The 24,842-nt window shown below is 46.2% G+C and overlaps 1 protein-coding gene across 1 annotated transcript in view; it reads left to right on the plus strand.

Annotated features, from left to right (window-relative positions):
* The first annotated feature begins 4,727 nt into the window (after nucleotides 1–4,727).
* The window catches only part of LSG1 (large 60S subunit nuclear export GTPase 1), a 31,357-nt gene continuing 11,242 nt past the window's right edge, over nucleotides 4,728–24,842 (plus strand). The window contains exons 1-8 of the mRNA XM_038583233.1: nucleotides 4,728–4,849; nucleotides 6,100–6,226; nucleotides 11,527–11,647; nucleotides 11,823–11,909; nucleotides 12,632–12,718; nucleotides 16,764–16,824; nucleotides 18,184–18,360; nucleotides 23,556–23,966. Of these exons, the coding sequence (XP_038439161.1) occupies nucleotides 4,751–4,849; nucleotides 6,100–6,226; nucleotides 11,527–11,647; nucleotides 11,823–11,909; nucleotides 12,632–12,718; nucleotides 16,764–16,824; nucleotides 18,184–18,360; nucleotides 23,556–23,966 (1,170 nt within the window). The 5' untranslated portion in view covers nucleotides 4,728–4,750. The remainder of the gene's footprint in view (nucleotides 4,850–6,099; nucleotides 6,227–11,526; nucleotides 11,648–11,822; nucleotides 11,910–12,631; nucleotides 12,719–16,763; nucleotides 16,825–18,183; nucleotides 18,361–23,555; nucleotides 23,967–24,842) is intronic.

Genomic DNA, 24,842 nt, shown 5'->3' on the forward strand with positions numbered 1-24,842 from the left:
AACAAAAGCCGAGCACCTTGGCACGTTCACGTGCGATCGCAGGACCCCTAACTAGCGACGACGGACCTTGCTGGACGGTGGGTCGCCGCGCGCCCGACCTTCCCACGACTTGCAGGGCAGGGCGTAGCCTTCTCCCCAGGCTGTGTGGCGAAGCCACTGCCCTGCTGCCGCCAGCCTGGGCACCCTTTCTGCCGCCATCGCTGTCGCCCTGTTTGTTCAAACACGGGGACGACACAGAGCAGGGTGAAGAGGAGGGAGCCTCTCGGGGTAAGCCTACTGTTAAGCCCCTTAGTGGTCATCCACCCACCCCTCGCTCTGGGGCATGAACCTGCCTTAGGACGTCCTGACACTTGGTTGTGTAGCCTTCGCTTGAATGCCCCCTGGTGGCGGGGAGCTCACTACCTTAAAAAGCGGTCCCCTCTGCCTTTGAACTGCTCTCATTTTAAGGAGGCTCAAACAAACTGAAACCAAAATTGCAACTCTCTGGTTTCTACCAAGCTCTAGTTCCGCTTGCCTGTGTGTGTTCGGAGCCATCTCCTCTCCCTTCCCTGGAACAGTCCTTTGCGTGAATAGAAATGGCCCCCACGTACCCTTGGAATCCCCTCCCCTGAAGCTAGTCATCCTTCCTTCACCTTTTTCTCGTTCTCTCACCACCCAGGTGGACGTGCTGACACTTGTTAGTGTATTTATTGGAGTGATTTAAGGGAAGTGGTCAGAAGGCCATCCCGGCAGAGTGGGGTCTAACTGGGAGCGTGGTTCACGGCTCCACCACTTGACCTGAGCTATTTAACCTTGGCTGAGTCCCTCTGCAGGCCAACAACCACCAAAATGTAAACTCATGAGGCAGGGGGTTTGTCCAACGCCGAACCCCTGGATCCAAGCGATGAATGAGTGAATGAATGAATGTATGAATGGGAATAACCCGGCACTCCCTACCTGCAGATTCCAGACTTGGTCATTATTCTACACTGCTCTACTTTGCTTCACTTTATTGGGCATCAATTTCTACAACTGGAAGTTCAGAAAAATGGGCACGTGGGTGGCTCCGTCGGCCAACTGTTAGGTCCTTGATTTCGGCTCAGGTCATGATCTCAGGGTCGTGCATTGAGCCCCAGGTTGGGCTCCACCCTTAGCAGAGTCGGCTTGTCCATCTCCCTCTGCTCCTTCCCGTCTTTGTGCCCTCAAACATAAAAAAAAAAACAAAAAACAAAAAAAAACTGTGGGGCACCGGGATGGCTCAGCGGTTGAGCATCTGCCTTGGGCTCAGGGCATGACCCCAGGGTCCCCGGATCCGGCTCACTGCAAGGAGCCTGCTTCTCCCTCTGCCTGTGTCTTGCCGCCTTTATCACCAAAACAAAAGGTCTTTTACGCTTCCCACTGCACAGAGTGACTCGCACAGCAGGCAATCAGTACTTGAGTGATCAAAGTCACAAAGGGCCACTAAGGTATGGCTCGTGAGAAGTGACCCCTTTGCAACAGGGACCCCCTGAGGGCGTCCTGGAGGGCCGGCCTGCTCACGGTGGGAGGAGCGCGGAGGCTGCCGGGCCAGAGCCTCCTGCCAGCTGCCTTCCCCTCTGTCCAGAATGAGGTGCCGCGGGGATGGGGAGGCTGGGGCGGGGCTGCAAGCTCGGCTTGGGACAGTTTCTGCCACCAATGTGCGTTCTGGCCAAGGCATGAAAAGAAAATCCAGAGACCCACCCAGCGTCCTCGGCCCCCAGGCAGAAGTGGAGCCAGGGCAGGGCCTGCCACCCACCACGGGGATGGCTCTCCATCCACCTGCAGGCTGCGTGCGAGCCCTGGGAGCAGCCTTGAGGTGGGCGCTCAGGGAGGCCTGGCTTCCGGAGAAGCGCCCAGGGGGGCAGTTAGGGGATCCCAGCGAGGGGCGTACACTTCGACCAGAGGGGTTTGGCCGGGCGTGTGGGTCCCCAGACGGTGCGGGCGGATCAGCTTCCCCCATCGCATGGCAGGAGCCGTCGCAAGGCAGGAGTCGTGGCAGCCAGCGCCGGGGCACCCTTCCCACTCCATGTGGTTCCACTCAGTCTGGATCCCATAATCTTAGGCCGTCAGCACCCTCAGTCGCCTTTCCTCCTCAATAAGCGAGTCCCAGGACCCCACAGCACAGGGCAACGATGCATGTGGGTTTCAGCCTGCAGCATCCAGTTATTGGGGAAACTACGCATCTGTGAAAACTGCTACCCCATGAACTGCCAGGCAACGATCTCTCTGCAGGACAGGGATTATTATCCCATTAAACAGATAAGAAAACTGAGGTGCAGACAGTTCTTCCTCAGCGAGACTGGAGAAATGTCCTGAGGGAAACACTAGAATCATTCACACCTTCCTTACTCATCAGCTAAGAATAGTTGCTGCTATCGTGCTCTTACGTTGTCAGTGTCTGACTCTCTACTGGTCTCGATTAAATTATCACTTTAGTCAAGATTTTTTGGAGCCCGTGAGAAGAATGATGATAGAAACTCAAAGTGCGGGAACACCTGGGTGGCTCGGTAGATCAGTCTCTGCCTTTGGCTCAGGGCATGTTTCTGGAGACTCGGAATCAGGTCCCACTTGGGCTCCCTGCAGGGAGCCTGCTTCTCCCTCTGCCTGTGTCTCTGCCTTTGTCTTTCGTGAATAAATAAAATCTTAAAAAAAAAAAAAAAAACACCTCAAAGTGCTTGCTTTCTCTGAACCTCTGGCGAGGACAAAATCTGGGAGAGGACACGAGGGTACAATCCTGAGGTCCTGATTCAGCTCCACGAATGAGATCCAGGCTTTCTTATACCATCTACCGCTGTTGTTAATGGCATGTGAAATCCAGAGACACCGGGTGGCTCAGTGGTTGAGCATCTGCCTGCAGCCCAGGGCGTGACCCCGGGGTCCTGGGATCGAGTCCTGCGTCATGCTCCCTGTGTGGAGCCTGATTCTCCCTCTGCCTGGGTCTCTGTGTGTCTCTTGTGAATCAATAAATAAAAGAATGTAAAAGCAATGTAATCTGACTTCATGAGTCAATTTTATTTTTAACCACTCAGCGTCAAGAGAATTCCAGGAACTGTCTACTTACCCTCTTCCATAGATCTTTCCCATATCTTATGTTCAAGTTTTTATTTTTTTATTTACTTTTTTTTAAAGATTTTATTTATTTATTCATAGAGACAGAGAGAGAGAGAGAGAGAGAGAGAGAGGCAGAGACCCAGGCAGAGGGAGGAGCAGGCTCCCTGCAGGGAGCCCGACACGGGCCTCCAGGATCAGGCCCTGGGCCGAAGGCGGCGCTGAACCGCTGAGCCACCCGGGCTGCCCCGTGTTCAAGTTTTTAAAAGACACACCGTTTCCATGTTGGGAAATGGGAGAAACCACATTCTGATTCACCGCTTCACCGAGCTGCGGACACGGACTCCCCAAGCCAGGCCGCTACTACACAGGGCCTTGCAGCAATCCCTTGGTGGTTCCCCAAAGGCCACCCCAATTCAATAGGTCAGCAGTGAGGGGAGCACGGGGGGGTGGGGGGGGGACAGGGCATCCGGAGAAGGGCGGGCGGGCCCCAGCTCGGCTGCCCCTGCTGTGCCTCCTACTGATCCTCCCGCCGACAGCATTTGCATCAGCGTCACTGGGGCCGTCCCAGACCTTCTTCAGAATCTGCACGTTTAACGCGATTCCCGCAGATTCACAGGCCTGATTAAGGTCACAAGCGCTGGGGTTTGTTTTTTTTTTTTGCTTTTGTTAAGATTTCATTCATTCATTCATGAGACACACCGAGGCAGAGACACAGGGAGAGGGAGAACCAGGCTCCCTGGGGGATGCGGAGGCGGGGCTCGATGCAGGACCCCGGGGTCATGCCCTGGGCGGGAGGCAAAGGCTCCGTCGCGGAGCCCCCGGGGCATCCCCAGCGCTGATCCCTGGGACGCGCACCAACCACCCCCATTCTTCCCGCCCTGGCCCCGCCCCTCCCCGGCGGGTCCCACCCACAGCCCCTCCCCTCCTGGTTGGCCCCGACCACGCCCCCCGCCGGGTCCCGCCCCTACCGCCTTGGCCCCGCCCCGACCACGCCCCTCCCCGGGGCCCGCCCCGACCACGCCCCTCCCGGGTCCCGCCCCGCCCACCGGCCTTGGCCCCGCCTCCGGGCCCCGCCCCGCCCCCCGCCGCGGAGCCCCCGGCGCCCCCAGCGCGCTTCCGAGACGCGCAGCCACCGCGCCCCGGAGTGGAGCCGGCTCAGCATTTTCACTTTAATCGCGGGCAATTCCAAACCGCCCTAAGTACACTTCTGTTCCACGAAGCGCCGGCAGCGCGGCGGGCTCTCCTGCGGCCTTGCGAGGCTCTGCTCGCGCTTCCGTTCCGAAGTCGGGTCCGGCAGGGGCTCCCCTCCCCGCGGGCGCCCGGGAAACACGAGGGGACAGAAGCTACTAGGTCCCGGGCTTGGCGGCCTCCGCACGCCCTCGAGGCGCCTCCCCGGGTCTCCGCCTTTGGGGGGGGGGCGGCGCTAGGACCCCGGGGCCGCCGGCCCTGTGTTCCCGGCCTCCTAGCTCCTCGCCGGAGCTACCGTGGCGCTGATCCCGTCGCTGCCGTCAAATCCGAGGTATTCGCGGAGTGGCGGGAGGAAGGAGGCTCCGACACACGCGCGTCCTTCCGTCCCCTAACGGCAAGGCGGCCGGCCTCCGCCCCCGGGCGCTCCGCTTACACGTCACTTCCGGCGCCGCGTGCAGGAACCGGAAGGCGCGCGTGCGGCGCAGCGTGGGGGCGTGCGGGCGGGCGGGCGGCGATGGGCCGGCGGAGAGCGGCGGGGCCCGGGGCCCTGGGTCGGGCCCTCGTCCGCCAGAAGGCCGCGCGGAGCCGGGACTGCCGTCGCGGCGACTCCTGGGTGAGCCCGCAGGACACGCGGGTCCGGGAGGAGGAGGCGGAGGCTGCTGGTCGCCGTCGGGCCGCGGGGGGGGAGGGGCAGGGCGGAGCCTGGGCCGCGGGGCGGGGGCGGGGGGCGGCAGGGAGCAGGGCCGAGCCTGGGCCGCGGGGTGGGGGGTACTGACCCTGTACCGGGCTTCAAGGAGCCGCTACCACCTGTGGGAAGTGCTGGGAAGGGGCCCAGGCCGCGGTCCCGGAGACCCGGGGTCGCGCCCCGCAGCGGCCGGATCCCGTCCCTTCTCGGACTTCCTGCTGACCTGTGTGGCCTCCCACCAAACACCGGCCCTTTGAACCTTCTATTTTATTTATTTTCATTCATTCATTCATTCTTGGACCAAACACTGGTTCTTTGAACCTTCACTTTTATTTATTTATTCATGCATGCATGCATACACACCTGTAGTGGGCATGTCGCTGGAATAGTGTTTATCAAACTCTGGATTGGGTCTGGAAATCCATTAAGTGAGGTCCCAGCGAGTGACTTTTTAACCCAACAGGATAAAATTCAAAACATCGGAGGGTATTGCGCGGGATACGACGACTTAGCCTCAGGGTCCTTTCGTTTCCCTGTATTTTACTCCGTGGCACAGAGTTGTGTGACCGTATCGCAGCATTTGGGTCGCTGTGTAACGCGTGTTTTTTTTTCCTGGGGTCTCCGGATTTCGGCTCTGTGTGCCGGGGTGAGAGTGGACTCCGACTCTATCTCCATTGTTTAAGCAGCAACGAGAGGCTAGTTATGTTTGATCTGTCCAAGACTGTTTCCTCATCAGCAGACGAGAGATACCATAAAATTTATTTCAAAAGGTTTAGAAAATTAAAAGAGATAATGAATGGAAAGCATCCGTCGTACTTAAATGTTGACTAGTTAAATGTTAAGTGGTATTAATATTGACCGTAAAGGGAGCTGACATCGCCCTCAGGACTGCAGAACAGGGCACCTGGGGGGCTCAGCAGTTGAGCACCTGCATTCAGCCCAGGGCCTGATCCTGGAGTCCCGGGATCGAGTCCCACGTCGGGCTCCCTGCATGGAGCCTGCTTCTCCCTCTGCCTGTGTCTCTCTGCCTGTGTCTCTCTCTGTCTTTCATGAATAAATAAGTAAAACCTTTAAAAAAAAAAAGAAAAGTGCAGATCAGATCCTGGGCGTGTAGAGCATGTTTGCGTGTCGGAAGCAGAAGAGGACGGCTGTGTTATTACCTTGTGTTCCTTTCGTAGTTGCACACGAGTGAGCTCAACGACGGTTACGATTGGGGTCGTCTTAATCTTCAGTCAGTGACTGAACAGAGCTCCCTCGATGACTTCCTCGCCACTGCAGAACTTGCTGGAACAGAATTTGTAGCTGGTAAGTTGTTTATTCCTGAGTACATAGGACACTGGTCACCCTTCCATCTTTGCTGACTACATACAAATGTGTCTACTCGGAAGTGTTTGTGGGCCCTACTAAGCTCACAAGTGGGCTGTCGTGACCCAGAGGCACATATCCCAGAGGAGGGTGGGAAGGTCTCATCAAGTAGAATCAAGCTGTGAGGTTCAAAATGTGCCACAGTTTTGAAATTAAGTTCAAAAACCCCTTTATGTTATACATCATTATATCAAGTTCAAGAAACTCAGTCCCTTGTTGGAAAGAGACCAGTCAGCGATGTGGCAGGCAATACCAGGATTTTCCAGAAAATGTTTTCTGACACCATTGTTGGAAGCAAACTATCTGGCCCTGCTGCTGTTATGTAGGCAGTTTGAATTGTGTTTTAAAGAGCTTGCTGACACAGAATAGTGAGTTTTCCATGCAAGTAATTTGATTTAGTTGCTGCTCTCCTATGTTTTTTGTGTGTCTTCTAAGCAGTACCTGGCACGGATAACATTCTAAACTACTAGTTCTATTACTCTTTTATTATGGATGTTACTGTGCTGTTTAGCAAATTCATTCACTTATTTACATGCTTTCATGCTTTTATTGGGCCCCAGCTGCTGTCTGGGATTGTATTGGCTACTGAGAATATAGTGTTGAGTAAGATGATTTTATTTCTGCAGAATTTTGTTTTAGGTGCTATGAAAGAAGTCTGTAACAAACAGTGAGATCATAGAAGACGCAATCAGTATTCGTTCTGTCTGAAGGGCGCCTAGGGCAGGCAAGGACAGCTTTATGCTGGGGCTAAGTCTCAAAGGATGAGTAGATGTTAGGACAGGTCAGGTGACACAGGACATACGCAGCAGGCACAGGACTCGAGCTAATGTGTGAGCCACAGCTTGCTTTGTTCAGAAAATGATTAGAAGTTGGGCTCGCAGGTGCTTGAAGTACAGGGACAGGACGTGATGAGCAAACACTAGGGAGCTGGGCAATGACCTGAATGTGGAGAGAATAAGGGCTTTATTTATTTTTATTTTTTTAAGATTTTATTTATTCATTCATGAGAGAGAGAGAGAGGCAGAGACACGGGCAGAGGGAGAAGCAGGCTCCATGCAGGGAGCCCAACGTGGGACTCGATCCCGGGTCTCCAGGATCAGGCCCTGGGCCGAAGACAGGTGCTAAACCGCTGAGCCACCAGGGCTGCCCAAGAATAAGGGCTTTAAAGAAATCTTTGGAGGGGTTTAAGCAGGTATTAAACATGATTTTAGATTTCCTTGTTTTGAAAGATCAATGATGGATTTTGAGGAGGAATGACCAGTTACTTCAGCCCAGCAGGAGAAGCAAACCAGATTGGAATAACACCAGTAGAAGAATGGCCAAAGAATCAGAACAAGGTTAATAGGGAGATAGAATAAACGAGACGTCCTAGAAGGGGGCGGAGGGAGTGGGGAGTGGGAGAGCCATCACTGAAGGAGAGAGAAAAGGTCATAGAAAAAGGTAAGGAGGTAGAGTTTATGACCATGCTGTATTCTTTTGAGATGTTTGTGGCAGGGAGAGGCTTGCGCAGCTTGCGTGTGTGCATATGTACGTAATCAAGGTTAACGTCAGCATGTTTGTAGGCTGTGGGGTGAGCCAGCACAGAGGGAGCGGTTGAAAATACAACATTTAGTTTCACAGTATCAGAAATTTAAAGTGCATTTTTTGTGACCTGGTGTTTCTACTTTTTAATACCTGCTGTATAGCGGTGGTTCTCAAATTTTAGTGAGCATCAGAATTACCTGGAAAACAGGTTCCTGGTCCTCCCCTCTGGGGGTTCAATAGGTGTGGGTTGAACCTGAGAATTTGCATTTCTGACAAGTTTCCAGATAATGTTTTAACAGTAAACACTTGGAACCAACCTAAATGTTTAATGGATGGGGAAATGGCATACTGTGGAATACTATATGGCAGTTAAAAAGAATGAGGTAGGTCTGAAGATACTAAAGTATAAAGGATCTCCATGACCTATTACCACGTGAAAAGACCAAGTTGGGGAAGGGTGCATATAGTACGGTACCATGTGCATTAAGAGCATAATCCGACTGGGGCGCCTGGGTGGCTCAGTTGGTTAAGCATCTGTTGGTTTTGGCTCTGGTCATGATCTCAGGGTCCTAAGATTGAGGACCTGCACTCGGTGGGGAGTCTGAGTGAGATTATCCCTCTGCCTCTGCTCTCCCCGCCTCTCCCCTCCCAAAAAAAGAAAAAGAAGATAATCTGACCAATTCCGTATGTGTGTGTATATTAGGAAGAAACTTGGAGGCCTACACATTTAATTAATCCTCTCAAGGGAGCGAATTGAGATTGCCGGGGTGGGCCGAAGGTTAGGAGTTGGTCAAAGAGAACGTTTGCCTTTGTTGTTGAATTTTTTACATGGAGAGTTTACGTACTGTGTAATTAAAAATTGTTTAATATTTAGAAACAGGGAAAATAGGGGTTAATGAGGAAATGAAATAAAGTTTGAGCCTGGAAGGAGATGAGAAGAGAATGGGGTCAAAGGGAAGCTGAAGGTGGGGGCGCACATTAAAAAATGTGTAGATGAGAAGGTGAAATGATAGCTGCAATTTTTCTATTAAGATCATGTAAAAGGAATCTAGTTATAGTTCAGGGAATGAGGGAACCAAAACTATAGAAGGATTTTCTTCCTTCTAGCTGGTATTGAGCCCATACATTTGTAGCGACAACGTGAATTGTGATATAATTTATAAATGTGTATGTGTGTGTATACATGTATTTGGGATCTCTGGAATGATAAGAGTGTCCTTCTGTGTGCTAGTGAGATAATTGGTGTTTGGGATCCCTGGATAGCTTCTGGATGAGGGTTGGTCTCTAGGTAGACCTAAGCCGTAATTAGAGGGTTGGAATTTTTCAGCACCACCTCTGGAGATTTAAGTTAATCACCAAGGGCTGATGATTTAATCGATCATGCCTATATAGTGAAGCCTAAATAAACCTTTCAAAAATCCATTAAAATTTCTCATTAAAACTTATTTTGTTCCTTGTCTTCCTTTCCCTTAATAATCTAGAGGTGATAGAATTTTGTTTCAGTTTTCCCTAGACTGCAGACACCACAGGACACACAGAGACAGAGATTTTTTTTTTTTTAATTTTTATTTATTTATGATAGAGAGAGAGAGAGAGGCAGAGACACACAGGCAGAGGGAGAAGCAGGCTCCATGCACCGGGAGCCCGACGTGGGATTCGATCCCAGGTCTCCAGGATCATGCCCTGGGCCAAAGGCAGGCGCCAAACCGCTGCGCCACCCAGGGATCCCGAGACGGAGATTTTAAACCTGGAAACCACATTTCACTTGTCTGAACCCTGCAGATTGCATGCCAGATTTACGTGTGAGAGAGAGAGAATGCAAGTTTTTTTTTTTTTTTTAATTTTTATTTATTTATGATAGTCACAGAGAGAGAGAGAGAGAGAGGCAGAGACACAGGCAGAGGGAGAAGCAGGCTCCATGCACCGGGAGCCCGATGTGGGATTCGATCCCGCGTCTCCAGGATTGCGCCCTGGGCCAAAGGCAGGCGCCAAACCGCTGCGCCACCCAGGGATCCCGAGAATGCAAGTTTTTAGATCAGTTGATGGTCATTGGTTTTTAAATAAGTTTTCATAGGGGTCCCTGACATAACAAAAGAGCACAGAATAATAAGAAATGCTAGATATTCTGTGGGAACTCTTTATGTTTAGAAAATGACACGGGTGGTATTCACTCTTTATTTTCAGCAAATAAGGATTAAGTGTAATGTTGTGCTGTTTTGTCTTCACCCCTGGTTCCTGATAACCAGAGCTTCTACAACCCTTGTTTGTGACCTGAGTCAGAGGTGAGAGGAGTGGTTTTTGTTACTCGTTATAGGCCCCTTTAGACCCTCCCTGAGTTGATACTAATGGGGTGATTTGTGGGCCCTGGGTAGCTTCTGCAGGGGCTGGTTGCAGTAGGAACCAACCATGTCATGAGGGGGTTGGGATTCTCAGGACCTCAGGAGAGGTGCTAGAGATCGAGCTGATCACCAGTAAACCTGTGATTTAATCAGTCTGCCTGTGCACTGAAGCCTCCAGAGATGTGGCATCTGGAATGCAACCGCCTTATGGGACTGAGCCTTTAAACCTATAGAGTCTGATACTAAGTCTTGATAGTGTCAGAATATAATAGAATTGTAGGACATCGAGCTGTTTTCCAGAGAGTTGGAGAGCTGGTTGCTGGTGTGGGAAAATGCACAATTTGGTGTCAGCAGTATTGTGAATAAAAACAGTTCAGAGAGGGACACCTGGGTGGCTCAGTGGTTGAGGATCTGCCTTTGGCTCGGGGCGTGACCCCAGGGTCTTGGTATTGAGTCCCACATCGGGCTCCCCTACAGGGAGCCCGCTTCTCCCTCTGCCTGTGTCTCTGCCTCTCTCTGGGTTTCTTATGAATAAATAAAATCTTTAAAAAAAAGTAGTTCAGAGACAAGCAGCTACATTATTGTGCGTTACTTGAAGCAGCCCTCAGTGCATTGCTACTGAAATGAGAACAAGAAAGGATACTTGGCTTTATCTGAGGTTGGGAGATTCGGCAGCGGGTGCAGGGGTAAGGAATTTTGATGTTTAGTTGGAGAGTGGTTGTACCATATTGTTTTGGCCAAATAGGGAGAGAAATGAGGCCATGAGCTGGATGAGGGCCTGAGAGAAAAGGAACGAATCAAGGGACTGGAGGCATGTACAGAGGTTAGACGAAGCAAAGTGGTAACATCAGGTGGGAGATCACCCTTGGAAAGGGCAATTACCAAATTGCCCTTTGAAAGAATTGAAAGAATTACCAAATATGGGGCTATAGGGTAGGTCCTTTGACTGTTGGTTGGGGTTGGCATGAGTGAGAATAGTGGTTGGCATGAGTGAGAATAGTGGTTGGGTGGGCTTACTAGACTGTGCAGGCCAAGGTCGTAGACGGTGTTAGTTTTCTGACAGGGGTAGTAGACTGCAGTCTTTGCTTAAAGGTCAAGAGGAACATTGCTGGGACACCTGGCTGGCTCAGCAGTTGAGCATCTGCCTTTGGCTCAGGGCGTGATCCTGGGGTCCTGGGATCGAGTCCCGCATGGGGCTCCCTACGGGGAGCCTACTTCTCCCTTTGCCTGTGTCTCTGCTTCTCTGTGTGTCTCATGAATAAATAAAATCTTTAAAAAAGAAATTCTGTTTTAGGTGCTACATTTTTCGTTTTCAGAGTAATGCCCAATATCCATTATATTGCCACTTCATTGCAATACTTTCTTTTCTCTAAACAGAGAAGCTAAATATCAAGTTTGTGCATCCTGAGGCTAGAACTGGACTGCTGTCTTTTGAGGAGAGCCAGAGAATTAAAAAACTCCACGAAGAAAACAAACAGTTCTTGAGTATACCACGGAGGTGAGTTGAACAAGAATGTAGGACATTACAGGGCATAACCTGAGTATAAGATTCTTCATTTGCTGTTCTCTTTTTCCTGTTTCCTCTTCTCAGCCGCCGTTATTAAACCCAGATCCCCTGTTTTATTTTCGTAACTCACATGGAATTTTTTTTTATTCCTCCGTGATTGTTTCAGACCAAAGTGGGACAAAAACACTAGTCCAGAAGAACTCCAACAGGCAGAGAAAGATAACTTTCTAGAATGGAGACGTCAACTTGTCCGGTGAGTGTTAGATTATATGAAGATTTGTTTTGAAATTCTGAATCTGGCACTTTGGTGTGTTCACGTTATTTGCATTTTGAAAGCCTAATTCTTTTAAAAAGGAAATGGCAGGGATCCCTGGGTGGCGCAGCGGTTTGGTGCCTGCCTTTGGCCCAGGGCGCGATCCTGGAGACCCGGGATCGATTCCCACGTCAGGCTCCCGGTACATGGAGCCTGCTTCTCTCTCTGCCTGTGTCTCTGCCTCTCTTTCTCTCTCTGTGACTATCATAAATAAATAAAAATTTAAAAAAAAAAAAAAATTATTAAAAAAAAAAAAAAAAAGGAAATGGCAGATTTCTTTTAAGTGCAAATTCTGTGTGCAGCCAGTATTGCTGGGTACTTGTGCGTCTTTGCACAGAGATGGCAAATTGATTACTACACTCCCTTCCTGGCCTTCTCTTCTTCTTACCCTTCGCTAGCCGCTAGTCACTGTGGAGTTGATCACCACTCTCTTGAGCGGTGTGTGGGAGAAACATCATTTTGTAGGATAAACATCTAAGGCTTAATAGATTAAGTATAAAATTTGGAATTTGATTTTCATATTGACTGAAGAGAAAGTAATAAACAGTTTAATAGTCAATATTTGTGTACTTATTTTTTAATGCAATGAATTTGAGTGTTTTACTGCTTGAAACTGTTAATTATAAACTGGCAAAGATACAAACTTTTCATTCTAAAGCCAGGTTAGAAGAGGAACAAAAGTTGCTACTAACTCCATTTGAAAGGAATCTGGACTTCTGGCGCCAGCTCTGGAGGGTGATAGAGAGAAGGTAAGTACCATTTTCCTTTTGGGTAACAGAGACAATAGTGGTGTTACATTAGATTCGGACATTGATGGATGCTCATAGACCCTGGTGGCCGGGGTGCTCAGGGATTAAGCTATGCAAATGGCTATTGAGAATTATTATAAAAACTGAAAGTGTGATGCTGTTTATCTTTCAAAGTATAGATCTTTTTATTATTATTAAGTGAACCCGTTGATAAGCATGTAAGAATGGTGAACGTTTTCTGTAAGATGAGTTCTGAAGTACCTATAGTTTTTTCAGGAAATGACTGTAGAATTCCTACTGGAAATATGGAGAATAAGGATGTGAAAGGGGGTAGATACCTGCTTGCAAAGATAAAATATGTTGTGGGGTAGGCATCGGGGCATACAGGAATGAAGCACAATCTTTGCACTCAGATGATCAATACGTAATAAATCCAAAGCGAGTGCAGTTCCTGCTGTGTTACAGATAGAAAGGCAGTGGGCCGAGTTACAACAGAGGAAGAAGCTGATAAGGATTGAGAGAATTGAGGAGTGATTTGTTTTAGTTGGAATTATTGGTGATGCTTGCACAACTTTGAATATACTAAAAACCACTGAATTTTGTATACTTCTAAAGGGTTAACTTTATGATATGTGGATTATGTCTCAATTTTTTTTTAAGTCGCTTACATACCTTTCTCTCCTGCTCCCACAGGGGCAGAGAGAGGGCTCTTGGGCTGGGGTAAGGAGAGGTCAGGGTAACAAGGCAAATCTCTAAGCCTGAAAAAAGTAGATGCTTGCCGCTGATCCCCAGGCTCTGTGCAGGATGAGGCTTGGAAAGACCCACTGGTTCTCCTGGGGAACCTCTGGAGCACAGTGGATCTTCAGGCCTCATGAGCAGTTGAACATGTGTACTGCCGCTTCCAAAGAGATGCTAATAAGCTTTAACATACTGAAACCTCATCTTGGAACGTCCCCATCTGCATATTTAACAGTATTGTTTTGGCTTTTTGCTTGTTTTTTTTTTTTTTTTTTTTTTAAGGTTTTCTCCTACTTCCTGTGGTTATCTGTCTTTTCTCTCTGTTCCTTTTTTTCTATTTATTTTGGTTTCTGGCTTTTACATAAGAGGCCTTCCTCAGATGCTAAGTAATGTTTGTTGGGCATTCTTATATTTTTTGTTTTGTTTTTAAAGATTTTATTTATTCATGAGAGGCAGAGACACAGGCAGAGAGAGAAGCAGGCTCCATGCAGGGACTCAATCCCAGGACTCCAGGATCATGCCCTGGGCTGAAGGTGGCTGAGCCACCTGGGCTGCCCATTCTTATGTTTTTTTAAGATATTTATTTGCAATAGAAAAGAGAGTATGAGCGGGAGAAGGGCAGAGGGAGAAGCGGGATCCCTGCTCAGCAACTCAGGGCTCCATCCCAGGACCTCGGGATAGAGACCTGAGCCAAAGGTAGATGCTTACCTGACTGAGCCACCAGGTGCCCCATCGTGGTCATATTTAAGAACAAAGCATTATAAGATTGACAGGATCACCTGTTGGGTGGAATTTGCCAACTGGTGGACTTCACTGTACAAGACTGGGTAGGGGGACGCCTGGGTGGCTCAGTGATTGAGTGTCTGCCTTCCGCTCAGGTCATGATCGCCGGGTCCTGGGATCAAGTCCCGCATCCGGCTCCCCGCAGAGAGCCTGCTTCTCCCTCTGCCTGTGTCTCTGCCTCTTTGTGTCTCTCATGAATAAATAAAATCTTTAAAAAAAACAAGACTGAGTAGGGATCAATTTTATTTTGTTGGAATACTCCAAGATGTTAGGATCTATAGGTGTTTTCCCTGGAACCAGTTTCCTAAAAGAATGATCTGCCAAGAACATGGCTAAAGGTGGTGGTATAATACAAGGGGATTGCACATTTTCACCATCTGTTATGTAGACTTAGATAATCCCCCCTTTTTTCAGTACTTTTTGCCACCTTTTTCTGTGCTTGAGGTCCTCCAATCCTGCAGCCTCTCAGGTTCATTTTCTCCATAATCACCTAGCCTTCTGCCATTGGGATAGGAGATTGGGGGGATAGGAGATTGTGGTTGCCTAGCTGGATAGATCAGGAGAGCAGACCTAAGAGCTCCTCATTCAGATTGATTTCAGTCCAACCCTTCACTTTGCTGAGAGACCTTCATCTGATGCTTCTAATCCCAAGTTCCCTGGGTTCTGGGGTGTGAACAGGCTTGCTTCTTGACTGGGCTTCCGGGTCTCATTGCTGCTGTTCTTCCTCTTTGTCCTAAGGAGCTTCAGAGTTTACGTTCATTTTTATAGGTTTTAAAGAGAGAACCATATATGTTCATTCTTTCACATTTGACAGAAAGGCACTATATGCACTTTATGTCCCTAAATAAGCAACTGGTTTTTCCCAGAGGGAGCCTGTACTTGTTGAAATGCCTCACTTCAATTAGTTTACACTATTACTTGCCATTACTTTCATTATGTGGTATTTTTCTGTTTATAAGACAGAGCATGTCTGTACCTTAAGGTATATAGCTTATATCACATGGACGTGGACCTGAATTATGTAGAAATATTATTAATAAAGCAACTACCGCCACATTTTTTAACAGGAAATATTTATTGGTATGATCTGTACAGCAGATGTCTCCTGTTTGGTAACACGCTAGCTAAGCCATCTGCCTCTTTAATTTTGGAAAAGATTTGATGTGTGCCCTGTCACTGAGATTCAGGGAGCTGCTAGGGCCCTGAGGGCCGAACAGTGTATTCCAGGAAGCTTTTCCTGGTACATGGTCCACGCCCTGCAGTCTCATTCAGCTCACAGAGCCAGTGGTCTTCATTTTGCTGTTTCTTAGCTCAGTATTCTTTCTGCATGTTGGTAGGTAGACCTAATGTTTGTGGACTCTGCAATCCTTGTTTATTAGGCTTGGTCTGTATTTTGTAATCATTGTTGAATTTACTGTTAAATCCTCACAGCTTGAATGTGGTAGATACTACATTAAAGAAAAAATATCATGACCCACTTAATTAGAGAATTTAACAATAGTTTGCAATAAACTAGCAAGTCTGTGAGTTCCTTTGAATCAGAGTATTACGCTGGATATTTAACCATCCTGAAAGAAAATGCACTTTGTCAAAGCCCTGCCTTAAATGGTAAGCTTGATTTAATACATCTCCTCCCTGTCTAGCCTAATTGCATGATCATTACTTCAGAACTGGCTAACTAGGCGTGGGATTTTAGGCGACTGTTGTGAGCGTGTGTGCAGCTCATTTCCTTGCAGTGGCAGTGGCCGCTGGCCCTTAGAGCATCTCTCCTAGCCATGGAGGCAGAATGGAAGGAGGATCCTCCCAGGAAAGTGAAAGATTTCTTTGTGCAGTGCTAGGCTGCTTAGTCCCTACTGCATCTGTGAACGCTCTGAGGAGCTTGCTGTCAGCTACAGAAAGTCTTCTTATTGCTGCAGCTCCTGTGTGACCGAAGAAACAGGACCCTCATTTCTGCTTTGGTGTGGCATCTTGAGTTGATTTTTCCTGTTTTGTGTTTGAGTGATTCAAACACATTTTTGCAGTAGGTAGATGATGATTTGCTAGATGTATGCTTTGTCTCATCAGCCCTGGGTTTAAATAAGATACAGGCTTTGATGGTGGCAGCTATCAGCAAGTGATTTATCAGTTTTCTGTAGAGGCCTGAACACCAGTGTATTCTGGAAACTGAGTATACAATAGGCCTCATGTTGGATTAAAGTATTTGGAATACTCTTTGCCTCACCAGGAGAGTTTACTAGAAGATACACTTGAAGCTTTAGCAGTGAAACATCATGAGAGGCTCTCTAGGACATGTAACAGCAAGAGAATGTGAGGATTGCAGGCACATCCTCTGGCCCAACTCCATCACTCGGCAGCTGGTGACTTCCCTATTTTAAGCTGTAGTTTCCTCACATATAAACTAGAGATAATTGTACCTTAAAACATTAAATGTGTAAAGGGCACAATAGTGGAAAATGTTTGCTATGATTATTATATGGTCCGTGTTTCACTTCACAATGATTGGAATCTCCCCTTTCTTTTACAGTGATATTGTGGTCCAGATAGTAGATGCTCGAAACCCACTCCTATTTAGATGTGAGGATCTGGTAAGTAAAGTGTGACAGGATTCAGATGTGCAGTCCTTGGAGCCACAGCAGGAGGGACAGCATAACTGCCAGCAAACATTCTGTTCTCTCCCGTAGCTGTGTTTAAGGAGGGCCCTCTCCTCCCAGGGTCAGGCGCTTCCGTACTGTCGCTGTTTAGATAGGTGTTTTCCTTTGAAAACAAGCGTTTCCATCTGCAGGAAGAGACAATCACATGACCTTTCTACCTTTTAGTTTAGAAGCCAGTTTCTTGGTATGCCTGGGTAGCTCAGTGGTTGGGCACCTCCCTTGGGTTCAGGTTGTGGTCCTGGAGACCCAGGATCGAGTCCCACGTCGGGCTCCCTGCAGGGAGCCTGCTTCTCCCTCTGCCTGTGTCTCTGCCTCTCTCTCTCTGGGTCTCTCATGAATACATACATAAATCTTAAAAAAAAAAAAAAATAGAAGCCAGTTTCTTAAGAGACATATGCCAGTGTTTCTCATTTAAGAGACATCAGTTGAAAAAAAAAAAAAAAAAAAAAAAAAAAGAGACATCAGTTGAAGTAGCATTGTGCTTATTACCCACATCTTACTGTCTTGTCTCATCAGAGTCTCTCCTCACGCCTTAGTTGTTACCTTCTGTGATATGTTACAAGCAAACTAAGTTTGTAAAACACCAGAGGGAGTAACAGTTAAGGAGTGAAGACCACATGAAATAATGTGATACAGGTTTTAAATTAATTAAACACTGTACACATCTGAAGCGTTCCTATTAGTATTTGAGTCCATAGTAGTAATAGTACAGAATATTTTAAATCCACTGGTGAGGAACAAAAATCTTAATGATGGAACTCCTGTTGAAGTCAGCTTTTATACCTGGGTGTGTCTCCTAATGAAGAGCTGCGGTTGGGAATTAATTCCAATTACTGAGTCTTGTTTTTCTTTTAGACCTCAAAATATTTTTTATATGAAAAAATGAGCTTATTATTGGCTGCCATCACTTGGCTGAAAAATAGTCCCTGCTGGCTGACAGATCTCCTAGTTTTGCCATTCTTTAATTTTGTGTGAAGTAATTCAGCATTATTAAAGAGAGGAACTACATTGTTTAAAGGAAGAGAATCTGTTATACTTTGACAGGGTAGGACAGCATTTCCTTTTACCCTTTCCAGTTTCTTCTGCTGAGGATATTTCTAGGTGTATATGACCTAACTTTTTCAGAGCTTACTGAAAGGGTCAGTAGAATGTACCAAGATAAAAAATTTAAATTAGGACTGACTTAAAACTGAGGGCAGTAAAAACTTTAGTTCTAGTTGGGGACTTTAAATATAATTAGCCCAATTTTCACTTGCTTGAAGAGGCCTTTCTAAATATATTTGTCTTGCCTAGGAATGTTACGTGAAAGAAGTAGATGATAGTAAGGAAAACGTCATTTTGATAAATAAGGCAGACTTGTTGACTGTTGAGCAGCGGAGTGCCTGGGCCACATATTTTGAAAAAGAAGATGTGAAGATTATCTTCTGGTCGGCTTTGGCTGCAGCTATTCAACCAACTGGGGACTCTGAGGTAACCTGGGGGGCTTTTTCAGATTGTGTTTCTGGGAGGAGGATTTCAGTAAGCTTTGTTTTTCTCACTGAAGGTTTATGGGAATCCAGGGTTTTTGTTTGTTCCTTAAATGTTCTGATAGTAGGATGACCTATAGAAAAATGAGTCACAGGGTTACTTTTTCTGGCCATCAAATAGTCTGACATCTCGGGCTCTGTGTTATAGACTGATGGTTTTTTTCTTTTTTTTTTTTCTTTTTTCCTTTTTTAGATTTTTGAAAGGAAATTGTATAGGAAGCTTCATAATGACCTTATAATTGTTTTTAGCAGGAGGCAAGTACAACCAAAGTATGTACCTGTACTCCTCAGGACGTGATTAGAAGTTCTTTCGACATTGTTTTCAAAACAAACAACTGAAGTAATTCTAAAGATATACTGTGTTATTTTTTTTTTTTTTTAAGATTTTATTTATTTATTCATAGAGACAGAGAGAGAGGCAGAGACGCAGAGGGAGAAGCAGGCTCCATGCAGGGAGCCCGACGTGGGATCCCGGGACTCCAGGATCACACCCTGGGCTGAAGGAGGCATCAAACCTCTGAGCCATCCAGGCTGCCCTGTTTTTTGTTTTTTAAAGATTTTGTTTATTTATTCATGAGAGACACAGAGGAGAGACACAGGCAGAGGCAGAGGGAGGAGCAGGCTCCATGTGGGGAGCCCGATGTGGGACTCAAGGATCACACGCTGGGCCGTAGGCAGACACTCAGCCAGTGAGCCACCCAGGTGGCCCTACTATGTTATCTATTAACTCAAATTTTACAGAAATGGTTTGGGTTTGGTCTTTTTGTTGTTTTATTTTGTTTTTTTAAGTCCCACACCCAGTATGGGCTTGAACTTACAACCCCAAGATCAAGAGTCACGTGCTCCACCACTGAGCCAGCCCTCAGGTTTATTTTCTAATAAAAAAAAATACAACTATTAGCTAATAATGACTATCAAATGAAATCAGTAGTAGAGTCTTAGAGCTAGGGAAACCTGGGTGACTCAGTGGTTGAGCATCTGCCTTCCGCTCAGGGCATGATCCTGGGGTCCTGGGATTGAGTCCCACATCGGGCTCCCCCAACAGGGAGCCTGCTTCTCCCTCTGCTTGTGTCTCTGCCTCTCTCTGTGTCTCTCATGAGTAAATAAATAAAATCTTTAAAAAAAAAATCTTAGAGCCAGAAGAGACTTAAAGTATCTTTTTTCCTAGCCTTTTCCTTTCCTTTTCTCATATCTGTCAGCCGTCTAGAGATTATTTTGTACGTTGAGCTGAATGTCAGTGAATACAATGTCCTCCTCTTGATGAGCTCACAGATTAGCTCTGTGAATTCCTTCCCTCACCTCCATGGCAAAGTCATATAATCTTTTTTTTTAACTACATTAAATGACAGAGACCAGCTAGCCCCCTCTTTGTCTACATTTAGAAAGTTTTTCAGTTTAGTGAAGCTAAGTCAGCCTCCCTAGCCTTTGATATAAGGACTCTTTCTTTGTCCCCTTCGTTTTCTCTGTGTATGTTTTCTGGGTTCTTATTCATCTTGGACACGTTATCTGGGGCACTCTTCATCTCAGATGCCTATCTGCCTAATCAGGAAAACACTTAAAATTGGTGGCACCTAATTACATATGTTAGGTATTCAGAGGGACAATTGATTATTCCATGTCATCCGGATCCTCCCAGTAATTCTGTTTTTGTTAATTCACTGTATCTCAGAGGAGCTATGTTACACTCTTAGCTCATTTAATCTGTAAACAACCAAAAAGACTTAAGTCTCATCACTTAAGTCTCTCATGTGGAAAAGGTTTTTCATCTTATTTTTACCTCAACTTAGGACAGTACGGTTCCTCTGAAATACTGTTCATGATTTGGGGCTAAGGTAGAGAATTCATTTTGGTTGTGTAATTTGCTTTTCTCTCCTAGCTTTGAATATGCAAATTTTGTGTTTGTCCTTCTGATACTCTTTCCAGTCATCGGCAACATTGTTAAAACCGGACCAAGGAGAGAGCTCCGTAACCTTCTGTGAACTTAACTGAGCCCTCTGAACCAAAGGTTCTGATGTAATGAGTACAGATGTGTTCACAAGGATATAACAATAGTAATTATTCAGTTGTTACTCCTGTTAATAAAAATCCATAGAAAGCTTATCCTGTGCCAGGCACCACTGTCCTAAGCAATTTATACATTGTCTTCATTTAATCATCCCAATAAGAAACATAAATGCTTATTATCTTCAGGTAGTCTGGCTTCATAGTTTGTCCTTTTTTTTTTTTTTAATTTTTATTTATTTATGATAGTCACAGAGAGAGAGAGAGAGAGAGGCAGAGACACAGGCAGAGGGAGAAGCAGGCTCCATGCACCGAGAGCCCGATGTGGGATTCGATCCAGGGTCTCCAGGATCGCGCCCTGGGCCAAAGGCAGGCGCTAAACCGCAGCGCCACCCAGGGATCCCCATAGTTTGTCCTCTTAAACATTATTGGCTTCAGTTTGTCTTCTTAGCCATTATCTCTATTGTTTCAAGTCTTTACTGGAAGCTGATGTTTTACTGAAGTTTTTAAATATTTATCACTGTATGGCTTAGCCCTGATGTACCAACCCAATAACTGTCAGAAATGGAAAAAGAGGGATCCCTGGGTGGCGCAGCGGTTTGGCGCCTGCCTTTGGCCTAGGGCACGATCCTGGAGACCCAGGATCGATTCCCACATCGGCCTCCCGGTACATGGAGCCTGCTTCTCTCTGCCTGTGTCTCTGCCTCTCTTTCTCTCTCTGTGACTATCATAAATAAATAAAAATTAAAAAAAAAAAAAAAAAAAAGAAATGGAAAAAGAGGGGATCCCTGAGTGGCCCAGCCGTTTAGCGCCTGCCTTTGACCCAGGGCGTGATCCTGGAGTCCCAGGATCGAGTCCTGCATCAGACTCCCTGTGAGGAGCCTGCTTCTCCCTCTGCCTGTGTCTCTGCCCCTCTCTAACTTTCTGTGTCTCTCATGAATAAATTAAAATCTTAAAAAAAAAATGGTAAAGAGGAGCACCTGGGTGGGTGGCTCTGTAGTTGAGCATCTCCCTTCAGCTCAAGGCGTGATCCCGGGGCCGTGGGATCAAGTCCCACATCGGGCTTCCCACGGGGAGGCTGCTTCTCCCTCTGTCTATCTCATGAATAAATAGGTAGTCTTTAAAAACAAAAAGAAAAGAAAGAAAGGAAAAAAAGATTACTTTCTGCAACTACTAATGTGATATTCCCTGAACTGTTAACCAAGTAGAACATTCCATTTTTGCATAATCTGTTCTCAGGGAACCCTTGCTACTACCTTCAGTTGTCTTCTAGGGTTCACCAGCTACCTTGTAGACCTGCTCCCGTGTATGACTGGGTTCGCAGTGTGTAGTTATGGAAAGTACACTTTCTCCCTTTTGAAGTTAGCCATCATTTACTCCTTCCACATCTTCTGAAGTATCTACCATTTTTCATGATTTCCCAAGACCAATAACTAGCTACCATTGTGACATCACTGCTGTAATCACACTTGTCATTTGAGTATCAAACATGAACTTACTAGGAATAGTTTAATAGTCACTGTTTTCTCAACCATCTGAAGTTTGGTTCTTCCTTTACAGTTGTTAACCCCTTCTTTTTTGGGGAAAAATGACAGTTTTCAAGCTGAGTACCTGGTTTTCTCTTGGCCATCTGTTAAATTGCACTGTGTTTCCCCAAGGGATTGACTTTTCCCTTTTCAGGTTTACTATACTACCACAAAGTCCTTCTGTTGTCTTTATCATTTTTCCTGAAGCTAAACTGCTTCAGTTTTAGTTTTTTTAATGCACGTTCAGTTCACATTACTGTTTTCTGTTTGTTTCATATTTTTGAAATGATTCAGAAAAGCTCACAGTGAAGACACGCCATCTTCTTTACATTCATTGCTCATTTCTCATAGAAATTGTTTCCAGTTCTGTGGCTCTGTTATAAGCCATGCTGCCGTGTTGCCTTTTGATTTGCCAGCCTAGCCTTGATCATGAAATCATGCCTATCTTCCCTGACATTTTGTTTATATCTCTAGTTTAGATTTAGTTTACTAAAATTTAGGATACTAAAAAAAAAAAAAAAAAAATTAAAATAAAATAAAATAAAATTTAGGATACTTATTTAACTGAGTTCATTGTGTCCTCTTCTATTATGGTTATTCATTCTAACACTAGGTAATTTAGAAATTATACAAGGTTTGTATCACTTCTAGATGCAAACCAGCTCACTCTTGTTGATTCAAATTAGTAATACTATATATTGTCTTATTTTTGCTTGTATTGTCAGAATTCTTAAGAATTAACATATCCCTGAAGAGTAAATTATTTTTGTTCTTTGTATATATGTGTATGATTTTCACATGTTTCGTTGCTCATGTATTTCATCCAGAAGGTGCTATGCTCCACAGTGCTTTGAGTTATTAAAGGCAATTATAAAGAAATAGCAGTTTCCTTAAATATGCAAACCATGGTCTTTAAAAATGCAAACGTAAAAAACTCAAAGTATAAACGTTTCCCTTCTTGCTTTGTGCAAAGAAGAGAATATTAAATGTTTAATTGTTAATGAGAAATGCTTTGTTCTACAGCCTGGTGCAAAATAATGTACTGCCAAAGAATTCAGCTTGACACAGGCTTTTCTAAACGCTTACCTTTTTTTAAAGATGTATCTAGGGCAGCCCGGGTGGCCCAGCAGTTTAGCGCCTGCCTTCAGCCCAGGGCCTGATCCTGGAGACCCGGGATCGAGTCCCGTGTCAGGCTCCTTGCATGGAGCCTGCTTCTCCCTCTGCCTGTGTCTCTGCCCCTCTCTCTCTCTCTCTCTCTCTCTCTGTCTCTCATGAATAAATAAAATCTTAAAAAACATAAAGATGTTTTATATACATCTGATACAAAAGTAACAGACATTGTACAAAGTTCAAATGATATAGAAATATATAAAGCGAAGGTCCACTGCCCCTCCCATCTCCAGAGGGCACTACTGTTAATAGTTTATTGTGTCCTTTCACCAAAAGGCCTGCCTTGTCTCCCTATTTTCACCTTTTCTGGTTTCCTTTATAACTTACTTGGCTTCCCCTCTGTTCATCTGAGATAACCAACCCTGAGTACTTTCACTAGAGTGAAAGGTGCCATTGTTGTCCCTTCTGAGCTTTTTGGTTTCTTTCATTTCATTGAAAACAGGTGAACAGGAGTGCTGGAGAAGCCAACACAGCCGAGTCTGAGAAGTCCGGTTGTGAAGAGGCTGCAGTTCCATGCAGTGAGCCTAGACATCTCCCAGACAGGGCTTCCCTCTCACTTAGTGATGTTACCACTAGTGATGAAGATGCCAGTGAGTATGAGGACTGTCAGGAGGAGGAGGAGGAGGTTTGGCAGACATGTTCGGAAGAGGACGGCAACCCCAATGAAGAGGCCTATGGCCGGGACTGGCAGGGAAGCTGCACTGCGGATTCTGAGGCTCAGGGGAGGAACACCCTGCGGAAGAGGCACACACACAATTTTAGCCATCTGGTATCAAGGCAGGAATTGTTGGAAATCTTTAAGCAGCTACACACTGGGAAGAAGATGAAAGATGGACAACTTACGGTTGGACTGGTAAGATGAGATAGGTCCTGAGATTGTTATTGCATGGGTACCTTTTTTGTTTGCTCTTTAAGATATATTTTATTTTAGTGAGAGAGGATCCCAAGGAGACTCTGCACTGAGTGCAGAGCCCAGTGCACAGGGCTCAATCATACGACCCTGAAATCTTGAGCTGAAACCAAGAGTTGACTACCCAACTGATTGCATCACCCAGGCGCCCCACCATTTATTTCCAATCTGTTGGTAGCTACACTGGAACCCAAGGGCCGAACCAAGCTTTTGGTGTCCTAGGAGACGTTATTGCCCTCTTGTTGCCCACTGGCACTGTGGGAATAGGTAAAGCCCAACTCTAAAGAACGAGCTCTCTCAAGGCTTACACTGGTTATGCCCCTATTCCTATTAATTATCTTCTCCCGTCTTCCAGTTCAGCCCTACCACACGTGTGGCTTACCAAGAGATAGTAGAATGAGAAAACTTCTAAGGTTGTCTTCAGACTTGCAGTTCAGTAATCTTACCCTCTATCGGCTTTTGGTGTGAAGTGGTCCTTGCTAGCTTGTACTGTAAATGTTCCACCTGCAATTTAAGGAGAATCCCAGCATCTTTCGGGCCAGGCAAAGCATGGCTGCCGCTTTAGTTGCCTAAGAACAAGGGAAAGGAGATCACATCCCTAGCTGTGTATATGCTAATTCTAGAGGTGGCTGTGAGAAGTGCTTGGACTTTAAAGACAGACAGCACAGCTCCAGAGGTCCCATCTTTAGCTAAGGAAACATAAGATGTTAGAGAAGGTATGTTAAAGGCCTCATCCAAGAGATCAAACTTGTGAGAGAAATAGATTGTGGCAGATTTAAAATCTTCTAGCTCTTAAGTTACATGCATACCCCCCTCCCG

The sequence above is a fragment of the Canis lupus genome, chromosome 33, assembly GCF_011100685.1.
Source record: "Canis lupus familiaris isolate Mischka breed German Shepherd chromosome 33, alternate assembly UU_Cfam_GSD_1.0, whole genome shotgun sequence".
NCBI classification, from domain to species: Eukaryota; Metazoa; Chordata; class Mammalia; order Carnivora; family Canidae; genus Canis; species Canis lupus.